Below are 14,683 nucleotides of genomic sequence, written 5' to 3' on the forward strand. Positions count from 1 at the left end.
AAAAGACGAGTCACAAGCAATAAATTTTAACATTTAAAAGCTTAATTCTGCAGTAGAGGCTCTGGGCAGATCATTCCTAAAGCTAGAAAGTTCTATGGTAAAACCTCAATATTAAAAGCCTAACCCTGAAGAGGGGAACTTTCTCCTTTGCAAGGATACAAAATAATAGATGACTATAAAATGTTTGTCTGTCTTTCTGGCCCTTTCTTTCCAAATAATAGTTTTTCCATTTCAGTAAGAAAAATTAACCAGCATCACAATTTAACATTTATATTCAATATTGAACGTATTATTTAACTTAATTTTCTTGAACTCATGAAAATAAGATTCCCATCCCTCAGTAGGAAAATCCTATTTACTTCCCTTCTGCACACACACAATTGATTTTATTCTTCTGAAAAATAATGTTCCTCACCAAGAACATAATTTAGTATGTTAAGAATTATATGTAGATCTACATGATACAAGTTAGATAATGTAATAAAACTTGCAAAGTCAAAGATAGATGAAAGCAAAATCATTTCCAATGGGAAGAACTTTGGAAAACTTCAGGAAAGAAGGAGCAAGTAAAAGCAGGTTTAGCTTTTAATTTAACCTCTCAATGGAATCATTATTCTTTCTCTTGTACTCTATGATCTATATAAACTCAATGTCCCCAAAATGTATCTGGTGTCACAGGTTCCCACTTCTATTCCTTCGTTTGTAGTGTTCTCTAAACCTGTAATACTTTGTGCCTCTAAAATCAGCCTTTTAACATCTACTCCTATCCCTCAAAGCTCAATCTCTACTTGTCTTTCCAATAGAAATTATTTTTCATATGATCTATGACTTTATAATTTTGTATCACTTATTTATGTACATAGCTTATCATATTAGATTATAAGCCTATTGAGGATAAAGACCATAATTTGTCTTTGTATTTCCCTAAGTACTTAACCTAGTATATAATACACTCATGAGACTATTATTAAGCATTTATTATTTATTATTTATATCACTTTCATATACAAATCTTCTAAAATGCTTTACTTTTCCACTCTCCTATGCCAACACTCCAATTAAACTTGTCTGCCTTTGTGCTATTGGCTTGTGGATTTTCAGGATTCTCTGCACATTTCTCTGCTGCTCGATCTTCACCTGTTGAAATCCTGTACCTCTTTCAAGGACCCTTAACTCAAGCAGGTATAATTACATTCAAATATTAAATCACAGAATCATCAAGGAGGATATTTTTCAAATATTTGTTGACTATATAAGACACCATTATAAATTAGATAGATGAAAGGAATTAGAGTAGGTAATGAGGAAACCAAATTATAACTCTTTGCAAATGATATGATGGTATACTTAGAGAACCCCAGAGAATCAACTAAAAAGGTATTAGAAATAATCCACAACTTTAGTAAAGTTGCAGGATACAAAATAAATCCACATAAATCATCGGCATTCTTATACATCTCTAACAAAATCCAACAGCAAGAGATGCAAAGAGAAATTCCATTTAAAATAACTCTTGATAATATAAAATATTTGGGAATTTATCTGCCAAGGGAAAGTCAGGAACTATATAAGCAAAACTACAAAACACTTTCCACACAAATAAAATCAGATTTAAGCAACTGGAAAATTATCAAGTGCTTGTGGATGGGCAAAAGGAAACCAGTGAAGCTATGAGACCAAAAAATAAAGAATGTAAAGATAAAAAAGAATGTGAATATCATAAAACAAGAATAACAACAAGAACTGATCTGGAGTATAGATTAAGAAGAGTAAACAGAATAGTAATCTGACTATCTGAAAGCTATGATAAAAAAAAAATCATGATACAATAATGGAAGAAATAATTAAAGAAATGTCCTTAAGTGTTAGAAAAGGAAAATGTAGAAGTAGAAAAAAAATAAACAACAAAAAAGTAAAAAACTATCAATCACCACCACCTGAAAGAGATTCAATAAGAAAAATTTACTTGAATATCACAGCCAAATCTCCCAGGTTAAAGAGAAAATCTTATGAGCAAAAAACAAAACAAAACAAACAAACCCAACAACATGATTATGGTTGAGCCACAAGTAGAATTATACAAGAACTAGGAGCAGCTATCCTAAAAGACCACAAGTCTTAGAATACGACATATTGCAAAAAGAACTGGTGTTGTGGATGAAAATATTATGCCTAGAAAAATTAAGCATAATTCTGAACAAAAATTTCTTTCAGGATTTTGTTGCAGAAAGACCTGTTCTTAATAAAAATTTGACATAAAAGATCCAAGAGAAATATCAGACATCAAAGACTAATTACAAGGGACTCAATAAGGACAAATTCTTTATGTTTTATACATGGAAATTGCTGAGGAAATATACATGGAAATATAAACTGTATGTCTAACATTGTTATTAGTAATTAGCTAGTTTGAAAGAAAGGAATAGCTGAGTATGATGTGATTCTAAAAAGCAAAAAGGATGGGGGAAGAGGATAAGAGAGATTCTTGGAGTGGGTTTGGTTTAATAAGAGAGCAAAGCATGAAGTAGAAATAAAATAGATTTATGAGGGATATGAATAAGACGAGGGCAGAAGCAAAGCAGAGGAATGCAGAGAAAAAGGAATAGGGTGAGGATAGTGAAGAAAATAGGAAGTAAGAAAACACATAAAAAAATTAAAAAATAAATTAGATTGATTGGAGGAAAGGTGAAAGAAATAACTGCATACTTTTTATTATTGAATATCTAATTATTAAACGTTACACTGTGTAGTTGTTCACAGACTACTCAGTATTCTGGGTCCTATAATTGTCCTCTAACATTCATGTTTCAGTCTCCCAAATAATGTGTGTCAACTTACCACTTGTTGAATTCTCTCGTTCAAAAGAGAGAGATAGGGATCCTCTAGAAGAAAAAGCTGAATCCACTGAAGATATACCAGAAAGTCTTTTGCCACTACTAGAAGATGCAAGTTTAGATTCAGAGGAGCTACGACTCAGCTCTTCTGAGTGTTTTATAGTCTGAGAAATTCCAGAATCCAACTGAGACAGCAACTCTGAAAGACTGTAGTCTTTATCAAATGTTGGTGTAGATGCACCCTTAAATTGATCTGGGATAGACATTGCCTATTTAAAAAAGGAGGCAGAAAAAATAAATAGGTCAATTTTCCCACCTGTTTGCTTTAGTCCTCTTCATATAAATATGCAAAACCATAAGGAATCTTACTAGAAGAATAAGGAAAAACAAAGATCAGGCTATGATAGGAGGAAAGGAAAAATGCTTTAATTCACTTCTAAGGAGCTTAGATTATCACCATGATTTATTAAAATTATTATTTTTTCACTAAATCCACAGAATAAGGGGCTGAAATAAAGAAAGAAAGATTTTTTTTTTGTCATCAAAAGATTTTTTTTAGTCATCACTGTTGAAAAGGGGTTCAGCTCCAGGATGGATAGAGGTAAGAGAAAAACCAAAAATCATCCAGCATTTTTTTAATTAGTAAAAAGAAACTAAATTGTGAGGAAGCATAGGCTAGTGAAAATTTCTGAAAATGTATTTAGCACTGTTATCAAAACTATAATTGTTCTGGCTACCTCATCAGATAATGAACTGGGAACTGGAAAGGACATTAGGAATCATCCAATTTCACTCCATTTGATAGATGAAACTGGGGTTCAGAAAGGTAGTTTGTTCAAAGTCACAAAGTTGGGGTTTACAATCACCACTCAAGTGTAGGTTCAGGATAATGCCTGGGATCAAGTTGCAGGAGGAGTCAGGAAGTCAGACTAGATTTTTGTGTGGCTTCACTACTTGACTCACCTCCGCCTCGGGCTGTTTGTCAGCCCTGGCATTCCATACCAGTTTTTCCATATGGCCAGATTATAGAGACTTTGGAACTGCAAATATGCCCAACTTTCTCCTTACGTTATTATCCTGCAATTTTCCTTCTTTTCTCAAACTAATTCCTAAAAACAAAAACAACTCTGTCTACACTTGCCTGCATTTATTCTCTTCTTATCCTTTTCAATTTGATTTCTTAACTCATCACTCAATTGAAATGGTCTCTATAGTTACCAATGATCTATTTGCCAAATCTGGTAACCTTTTCTTTTTAAATAGCTTTTTGTTTTTTTAAATATATACAAAGATAGTTTTCAACATTCACCTTTGCAAAACCTCATGTTCCAAATTTTTTCTCACTCTTCCCTCTCCCCTCCCCTAGACAGCAAGTAATTCAATGTAGGTTGGTTATACATGCGCAATTCTTGTAAAGGTAATTCTACATTGATCATGCTGTACAAGAAAAATCAGATCAAAAGGGGAAAAAAAAAGAGAAAGGAAAAAAAGGAGAACAACAACAAAAAAGGAGAAAATATTATACTTTAATCTACATTCAGTCTCCATAGTTCTTTTTCTGGCTCTTCCTATCACAAGTCTATTGGAATTTCCTTGAATCACCTCATTGTTGAAAAGAGCCAAGTTCCAAATAGCCTTTTCTCATTCCTCAATTTTCTTGAACATGTAACATTAGCTTTCCAATTTTGTACATTATTTCCCTTCTTGCATCTATCATCCAGCCAAATTGGCCTTTTTCCCATTTCTCACATAAGGTGCTTAATTTCTTGATTCTTTGTCTTTCCACTGACTGTCTCCTATACCTGAAGAATACCTTTTAAATATTCTGTATTTAATTCTTGTTTGTCCTAATAAAATAAAAACTTCTTGAAGACATTTCTTTTTCTTTTCTTTTTTTCTTTCTATTTTTTTTTTTTTTTTTTTTTTTTTTTTTTGGTGTGGAGGCAATTGGGGTTAAGTGACTTGCCCAGGGTCATACAACTAGGAAGTGCTAAATGTCTGAGATCACATTTGAACTCAGGTCCTCCTGACTTCAGGGCTGGTGCTCTATCCACTGCACCACCTAGCTGCCCCCATCTTGAAGGCATGTCTACTTTTGTTTTTATATCACCAGTCCTAATACACTGCCTGATGATTAATTATTGTTGATTTGTTAGCCACTTTCCTGTTTTCATCCATCTTATGTCCTCTAAACTGTGGGTGTACCCCAAGGTACATCCTGTCTTGAATCTTATTCTATCTACATATTTCTCAATGGGTAATTTTATCAGCTTTCATGAGTTTAGTTACTATCTTTGCTGATGACTCCTAAATCTATATATTAACACTCTTTCTTAATCTTTAGGCTTTAATCACCAACTATCCACATTTCAGACTGGAAGTTCCACAGATGTCTTAAACTCAACAAGTTAAAACTGACAATGAATAGAAAACTGGGCTTGAAGTTAGGAACACCTAAGTTCAAATGAGGCATATATACTTATTAGTTGTATGACTTCTATCTGTAAAATGAAAAAGTTGAATTTGAGGGTCTCTAAAATCCTTTCCAATTTAAACCTAGGTATCTAGGGTATTACCACACTTCCATTTACCCAGGTTTACAAGCACATCAATTTCTTTAATTACACCTAACATAATTAGTTGTTAAAACTTGATGCTTCTATCTATCTTTTACATACAATTTCTTCTCATGACTACCCACTAGTTCAGTTCCTCATAAACTTTCATTCTTTTGCAATAACTTCCTGTAGGTCTCCCTTTCTCAAATTTCTTTCCATTCTAGGCCATCTTTTCCATAGTTGCCAAAATGATATCCTTAAACATAGGTTTGACCATCTTACTCCTCTATTCATTAAATTGTAGAGGTTCCCTGTTGCCTCTAAGCTAAAATATAAACTTCTCTAGTATTTAAGGCCCTTCATACCTGGTCTGAACCAATATCTCTTTGGCCTTATCATATATTATTCCTCCTTCCTCATTCAGCCAAATGGGTACCCTTGCTCACATATTTCCTTGCCAGACATTTTATCTTTGACCTTGTCTTTGTACAGCAATGCTTGGAATGCATTCTCCTGCTCACGTTTGCATTTTATAATCCTTTCACATAACACTTTTCCTGAATCTTCCCTCACTTTATCAAGCTGTCATCTTCTTTCCAAAATAATCTGTTACTTATTTTGTATACATTTGTATAATTGTATACAAATATATACATTTGTATTATTTTCATTTTACATATATATATAGAATTGAAAGACTAATTGAAGGAATTGACTGATTATTTTGTCTCTCTAGTTGAGGGATCTTGCACAGTACATATTATATTCAAAGCACTGTGGCTTGGAGGTTAATTTACTTTCTTGAAACTTATGCTATTAGAACACAAACCCCTGAAGTACCATCAAAGCTAGAAATGCCTTACAAATCCTAATGGAAGGATAAACTGTGTTTCTTTTGTAGTCAAGCTAAATTCAGAAAGGCCTATCTTCCTCAAAAGATGCTAAAGCCCTTAACAAAGGCACCAATCTAGGGTAAAAAGGCCTTTAAATAGATGAAAAAAAAATAGCTAAGTATGTAAGTGGACTACAATCCTTTCAGTGCAAAGATATAGGGATAATCTGACAAGACTGCCTTCACCTCCTAAGTGTTACTAGGTTATTTTCCTGTGTGTACTGTTGTCACTAACCATGTTATACTGGAAAAAGCCATGCATATAGTAAGAATACCTAGATTCAAATCTAGTTCTAACATTCAATTTCTACATTCATAAAATCTCCTTGAGGACATCTTGAGAAGCAAAAGAGATACCTCTTGCTATTATTATTTTCTATTATCTTATTATCCCTTCCCCTATATTCAAGGGACTTGGAATGATTTGCCTAATATCAGATAATCTTCTTATCAATCTTATTTAGGGAGTACATTCCACTTTTTTGACCTTAAAGTTATTTAACTGTGTGTGTAGAACAATGCACATAATAATCATCGAATATAAATGTTTATTCAATGATTTATGAATAAATAATATATCCTCTATCATATCTGGAATAATGACAAAATACATATTAATAATAATATAGATATAAAAACCAAATCATGTGGACTTTGACCAAATTATCAAAGTTCATTAGATAAGGTTGGGTCTATGTGCTTTAAAGTGTCAAAATTCTGCAATTTGACATTGGCCAAGCACTCACATCATTAATATCTACTCTCAGGGCAAGGGAGAGGAACAATGGCAAACTCAGAGAAGTAAAAAATTCATATAGAGTTGCCACCCTTGGCTCAGGGACCTGGATGAAGGACTTTATTATTTCATTTCTTAAAATGGAGAACATCAGTAAATATGAATACAATTATAAATTTATAATTATAATGATACTTAAGAGGCCATGTAGTCCATTTGCCTAATTTTACAGAGGAAGAAAGTAAAGACATGATCCTGGAGAGATGGCTTGAACACTTCCAAATATTCAAACCTAGAGGTTAACTGATTTGTTCAACTTCATATAAGTCAGAGACAAAAATTAAAATACAGAACCTCTGACTTTAAAGCTAAGGTGATCTTTCCATAGTAGCATGCTTTTTCAGGATAACAAGAACTTTAAAAGAAAATGTTACAATTTTCAGTTTTAAATTCTCTTTCTCCAGCGCCTATCCCACCCACTGAGAAGGCAGGAAATATATCACCCCATTATATATATGAAGTCATGTAAAACATATTTCTGCACTAACCATGTGAAACAAGAACGTAGACATTTATCAACACTTTGCAAAAACAAAAAACAAAAACAAAGAAAAACCTCAAACAAATCCAAACAACCAACAAACTTTATTCCTGAGAAGCTTTAAACAAAAGTGAAACTGCTAGAAGGGTAGGGAGAATTCAGGATTGTAAAGCCAATTCTAAAGAATTCATTCTCAAGAAAAAGTACTAACCTCAGTTTTTAGCTCCTGGGGATTTTTCATATCCAAATCTTGGACTGTTTCTTTTATTTCATCATCAGGTTTTTCACACAAGTCTTCAGTTTCAGCAGTAATTTCTTTGAAAGAAGAGAACACATTATTCCTTCAAGTTAATATTCAATCTGAATTTTCTGTACTTAAGAATAATATTAAATATTTAAAATAACAATAACATGAAGTTTTCTACTTAGCCAGGTAATGAATGATATAATGGTGAATGTCAACTATTAAAAGTTCTTCACACAGCATAGATATGCTAAAAAAAAAACCAAACCTCATTTAAGCTATATTTAGCAATGAAGAATATACATATAATCATATAAGGGATTTGTGAATATATCCTCTGTTGATCATATGAATCTGAGTTTTTAATCATATAGTTGTAGAGACACCTAAGTATAATGCATAGAGTGTTGGGATGCTGGGACTGGAGTCAGAAGACCTGAGTTGAAATCTGGCCTCAAACACTTAATTAGCTGAGTGACTGTAGGCAAGTAATTTAACCATAATTTCCTAAACTACAAAATAGAAATAATAACAGCCCAATCTCATAGATTTGTTGTAAAGATACTGAAGAAATTGATTAGTTGTTTCTTGTCCTTTCTTCTTGAAGGGGACCAAAATGACTTTATTACATTGGGATCAAGCTACATTGTGTGCTACTGTGGCTGATCAGAGCAAGATGAACTTGGAAGATTCTGCTACAGGCAAGCATGAAAATGATATACATACAATACTGATGAATTTTGGGCATGTAAATTTTGCCATAATCGTAAAGAACCCTCACGATAGACAGTATCAAAGGCCTTAGTCAGATCAATGAATGTTGAATACAGACCTGTTATACTACTGGGATTTCTTCTGAAGTTACTGGGCATCAAATAACATACCAAATGTTCTTTGGCCCTTTCTGAAGCCACATTGATTCTCAGGTACATGACCTTCTTCCAGGTGAAGGATCAACCACTTTAGGAGAATTTTGGCAAGAATCTTACTAGAATGACTGAGAGATACCTCTCCTCACATCATTGTGATTGTCACAGGACAATCTATGTCCTTTATATTACAGAGATGAACAATGGTAGCATCCTTGAATTCCTGAGGGATAACACTATTTTGCCAAATGCTCAGAAAACTTCAGTCAACTTTTGTATGAGTTGTAAATTTCCTTGCCTTATAAATCTCAGTTGATTTAGAATCAGCTTTGCCACACAAAAAGAACATTCAAACCTCTTGGCTATTTTTTTTTTGTTTTGTTTTGTTTTTTGGGGGTAAGTTCAGCTAGAGAGAGAGAAAGAGATTGACTTTCACCTAAATCATAAGGTCAGTGACTTCAGCATTAATTGAGAACAGTCTGTTGAGAACACTATATAAGTTTTGGATCGTATCCTCATTACTAATCAGTGTCTTTTCCAGCACAAAATAGCTGAGACGCACCACAGGTTCTGGCCCATAAACCTTCAGAACATCATAAAAGCACTTTGGATTGTTACTATCAGCATAAAACAATTTCACCTGCCTTCTTACTGAGCCAAGAATACTGTCTCTCTAGATTATATTTGAATTTTTCTTTTGATGGAGTTAAACCCTGCTTTCTTAGAGAAGAAGTACTATCCTGTTGGTAACCCTATGTAGTTCTTGTTTTTTGTTTAGCGCTTTTGAATTTCCACTTCTTTTCTGCTACACTGTTGCCAAATGTGTATTTATTCAGCCTAAATTAGAAACAAACTATTCCTGCTCAGAGAATTGCTCTAATCTGTTGACATTTAATTCTTTTCGTAGTTCTCCTTTCCTGGAGTCAGCTTTTGTTGAATGAGAATGTTTAGCTTGGAGAGGATAAATCTATAACTGGTCCAGCACTCTGTACAAAATAGCTGACATTGCCTTTGTCACTCTCAGATCCTGAATGTCTTGTCTTCTTATAATGATATAGTTTATTAAAATGCCAGTGTTTACTATCAGGATGCTTCCTTGCAATTTTATTGCATTTAGGTAAATGGAAGTCAGTGTTGATGATGAGAAGGTAATGAAATGCATACATCTTAGATAGAAGGTGATCACTGTTGCTGCTGTTTCTGACTCTCTTCCTCCCAATAACTCCCTGCCATGCATGGTACCTGTAAGTCTGAGCCTATTCTTATAATAATGCAATCCAGAATTATAAACTTGTCCTCTTCTGCACACTGATGGTAAGATTTTCATAAAAATTTTCTTTGACCTCATCAGAGTATGTTGTGGTAGAAGCAAAAGGTACTGATGATGGCATGAAGCTTGCTTCCAAGAGGAAATGACATTGTCATGAGTTTGCCATTGTATGCCTCGGTTTGGGAGGCATACAAGCTTGTTAACTTAGATTAGTTTTGATTGTGAAATTCATGCCACCTTCATGGTACTCCCCACCACTGCAGCCTCTCCAGAAAAAAACATGTATCCATCTTCACTTCTGTAAGCTGACCTTCATTTGCTTTATTTCATTCAGGATTGCTATTTGGATACGATATTTACTGAATACTTACATAACAAGAGCTATTCATCTTTCAGGTCTACAGGATATCATGTTATCCATAAGGGTGGGCACATTCCATGATGAGAGAAATCACCTTTGTACAAGTTTTTGTAAATTATTATTTTGCATTTTAACATACAGAGTGGGAATCCCTAACTGTTGCAGTAAACAAGTCAGGGTTGTGTGAAGCAAACAATTTTTAGGGAACTTTTTCTAGCCCTTTCTTTATGTCAGGAGGTGAGTAGTGTGGTTTTTCAAAAAAGCTGCTCAGACATCTAGGGGGCTGCTAAATCCCATTGCTGTTTCCTTCCTTTGGTCATGCGTGTTCAGGGTTGTGGCTGCAACTCAGAGTGTATCCACATCTACTATTTTTCACTGGCCTATTGTCACAGGACTTTGATCTTTAAAAAAAAAAAATTACCATAGCTTTTTATTTATAAAATATTTGCATCTTTTTTTTTTCTTTTTTCTGAGGCTGGGGTTCAGTGACTTGCCCAGGGTCACACAGCCAGGAAGTGTTAAGTGTCTGAGACCAGATTTGAACTTGAGTCCTCCTGAATTCAAGGCTGGTGCTCTATCCACTGCGCCACCTAGCTGCCCCCTACATGGGTAATTTTCAACACTAACCCTTGCAAAACCTTCTGTCCCAAATTTTCTCCTGCTTCCCTTCACCCTATCTCCTTTAGCTGGCAGGTATTCTAATACATATTAAAATATATGTTAAATCCAATATATGTACACATATCCATACAGTTATCTTGCTGCATAAGAAAAATCGAATCTAAAAAGATTAAAAAAAAAAAAAAACTGAGAAGGAAAACAAAAATGCAAGCAAACAACAACAGAAAGAGTGAAAATGCTACATTGTGGTTCACACACAGTTCCCACAATCCTTTCCCTGGGTGTAAATGGCTCTCTTCTTTACTGAACAATTGGAACTAGTCTGAATTAATTCATTGTTGAAGACAGCCATGTCCATCAGAATTGATCCACATATAGTCTTGTTGCCATGTACAATGATCTGGTTCTGCTTGTTTTATTTAGCATCAGTTCATGTAAGTCTCTCCAGGCCTCTCTGAAATCATCCTGTTGGTCATTTCTTATAGAATAATAATATTCCATAACATTCATATACCATAATTTATTCAGCCATTCTCCAATTGATGGGCATCCATTCAGTTTCCAGTTTCTTGCCACTACAAAAAGGACTACCACAAACATTTTTGCACATATGGGTCCCTTTCCCTCCTTTAAGATCCCTTTGGGATATAAGCCCAATAGTAACATTGCTTGGTCAAAGGATATGCAGTTTGATAACTTTTTGAGCATAGTTTCAAATTGCTCTCCAGAATAGTTGGATCCGTTCACAATTCCACCATTCATCAGTGTTCCAGTTTTTCCACATCCCCTCCAACATTCATCATTATCTTTTCCTATCATCTTAGCCAACCTGACAGTTGTGTAGTGACATCTCAGAGTTGTCTTAATTTGCATTTCTCTGATCAACAGTGATTTGGAGCACCTTTTCATATAGCTAGAAATAGTTTCAATTTCTTCATCTGAAAATTGTCTGTTCATATTCTTTGACCATTTATCAATTGGAAAATGGCTTGATTTCTTATAAATTTGAGTCAATTCTCTATATATTTTGGAAATGAGGCCTTTATCAGAACCTTTGAATGTAAAATTTATTGCTTTCCTTTTAATCTTGTATGCATTAGTTTTATTTAACTTTTTAATTTAATGTAATCAAAATTATCTATTTTGTGAGCAATAATGATCTCTAGTTCTTCTTTGGTCACAAATTCTTTCCTCCTCCACAGGTCTGAGAGGTCAACTATACCATGTTCTTCTAATTTATTTATAATCTCATTCTTTATGCCTAGATCATGAATGCATTTTGATTATCTTGGTATATGTGTTAAGTGTGGGTCAAGGCCTAGTTTCTGCCATACTAGTTTCCAATTTTCCCAGTAGTTTTTGTCAAATAGTGAATTCTTATCCTAAAAGCTGGGGTCTTTGGGTTTTTCAAACACTACATTGCTATAGTTATTGACTAGTTTGTCCTGTGAACCTAACCTATTCCACTGATCAACTAATCTATTTCTTAGTCAGTACCAAATAGTTTTGATGATTGCTGCTTTATAATATAGTTTTAGATCTGGTACAGCTAGGCCTCCATTTGATTTTTTTTCCCCAGAGTTTCCTTGAAATTCTTGACTTTTTGTTCTTCCAGATGAATTTTGTTATTTTTTCTAGGTCACTAAAATAGTTTCTTGGGCATGATTGGTATAGAACTAAATAAATTGATTAGTTTAGGTAGTATTATCATCTTTATTATATTTGCTCAATTTATCTAAGAGCATTTGATATTTTTCCAATTGTTTAGCTCTGACTATTTTTGTGAAAATGTTTTGTAGTTTTGCTCATATAGTTACAGGACTTTGATCTAGGTAAAAATGGAAAAATGGTATGGGTTATGTCTTCTAACTCAGATATAAATTGGATTTAAATGAGGAAGAGTTTCATGAAATTGTTGATTCTATTCTCTCTTCCAGAGCCATCTTCATCTAGTGGCAGGATAAAAATCTACATGACTATTAATAGTCCAGGATGCCATGGATGACCTTTATCTCATTGATATAAAGCTCTAACAGCTCTCCAATACCTGCTTCAGCCACCTCCATAACCTTTAGAACAAATTATTCTCATCTGCTCATTCCACTAGGGGAAATCTTTATGTGCTAGGAAAATATACCCTTCTAACTTGTCAAAGGATTTGAGACCCCTCAGTTACCCTTAATTTGATTATGTACAACTGCTGAAATGGCTTATTGGAATATGGTGCTGAGCAGTTTCTTGAAGCCACAGGTGAGAGTTGAGTCAACATTGAAAAGAACCCCCAAAAGAGCTCAGTAGCCCTCATCCTGGGATACTTGTTTTCCCTAAACATACCTTAAAAAAATAGAATAGTCCAAAAGGGGAAAAAGATACCAAAAAAATCATTGAAGAAAAGAACTCCTTAAAATGTGGAATTGGCCAAATGAAAAAGAAGGTTCAAAAGCTCAATGACAAAAATAATTCTTTAAAAGTAGAATTGGACATGTGGAAGCTAATGAGTGACTCATGAACTATCAAAAAGTAACAAAACCAAAAGAATATTAAATAGAAGAAAATCTGAACTATCTCATTGGAAAAACAACTGATCCAAGAAAGATAATTTAAGAATTTTTGAACTACCTGAAATCCTATAATCAAAAAAAAAAAAAAAAAAAAAAGAGTCTAGACATCATGTCTTAAAAAATGACCAAGGAAAACTGTCTTGAATACTGTCTAGTTTAGAATACTAGAAGGTAAAATAGAAATTTAGAAAAAAAAATCTCCTTATAGAGATCCCAATATGAAAATTCTCAGGAATATTATAACCAAATTCCAGAGATCTCAGGTCAAGAAGAAAATATTGTAAGCAGCAAGAAAGAAACAAGTCAAATATCATGGAGTCCATAATCAGGATAACAAAATTTAGCAGTTTGTATATTAAAGGATTGGAGGGCTTAACATGCGCTGTTCTAGAAGGTATATGAAGGAGGAATCACCTATCCAACAAAATTGAGTATAATCTTTTTTTTTGGGGGGGGGAGGAAGAATGGAAATTCAATGAAATAGAGGACAATGAAAAGAACAGAGCCAAACAAAAAAAAATTATTTTCAAAAATAAGACCCAAAGGAAGCATGAAATGGTAAACAGGAAAGAGGAATTATAAGGAATTCAATAAGATTTAATATTATATATGTACATATATGGGAAGATGACACTTGTAACTTCTAAGAACTTTTTTTATTGTTAGAGCACTTAGATGAGTACTACACAGAGGGTATGGGTGTGACTTGATTAAGATCTGATGATCTCTAAAAAATAAAATTAAGAGGTGAGAAAGTGAACTAAAGGCACAGGGGGCAATGGCAGAAGGGAACAGGGAGAGGTAGAATAAATTATCTCACATAAAAGAAGCATGAAAGAGCTTTTACAGTGGAGGGGAACATGGGAGAGGTGAGCAGGAGAACTTGAACCTTAACTCTCATCAGAACTGATTCAAAGAAGAAAAAAACATATACACTCAGCTGGGTAATCTATTTTACTCAACAGGAAAGTAGAAGGAGAAGAAGATAAGAGAAGTGGAGGTGGGGATTGATAGAAGAGAGGACAGATTGGGAGATGTGTTAGAAATAAAACACTTTTGAGGAGGGAACATGGGAGAGGTGAGCAGGAGAACTTGAACCTTAACTCTCATCAGAACTGGTTCAAAGAAGAAAAAAAACATATACACTCAGCTGGGTAATCTATTTTACTCAACAGGAAAGTAGAAGGAGAAGAAGA

General features: G+C 33.9%; 1 protein-coding gene across 1 annotated transcript in view; it reads right to left on the minus strand.

Moving 5' to 3' along the window:
- The window catches only part of RIPK4 (receptor interacting serine/threonine kinase 4), a 64,885-nt gene that overhangs the window by 3,554 nt on the left and 46,648 nt on the right, over window positions 1-14,683 (minus strand). Inside the window, exons 6-7 of the mRNA XM_074300484.1 lie at window positions 7,773-7,876; window positions 2,839-3,103 (exon numbers count right to left, since the gene is read on the minus strand). Coding sequence (XP_074156585.1) covers window positions 2,839-3,103; window positions 7,773-7,876 — 369 coding nt within the window. The remainder of the gene's footprint in view (window positions 1-2,838; window positions 3,104-7,772; window positions 7,877-14,683) is intronic.

This window comes from Sminthopsis crassicaudata, chromosome 3 (genome assembly GCF_048593235.1).
Source record: "Sminthopsis crassicaudata isolate SCR6 chromosome 3, ASM4859323v1, whole genome shotgun sequence".
NCBI classification, from domain to species: domain Eukaryota; kingdom Metazoa; phylum Chordata; class Mammalia; order Dasyuromorphia; family Dasyuridae; genus Sminthopsis; species Sminthopsis crassicaudata.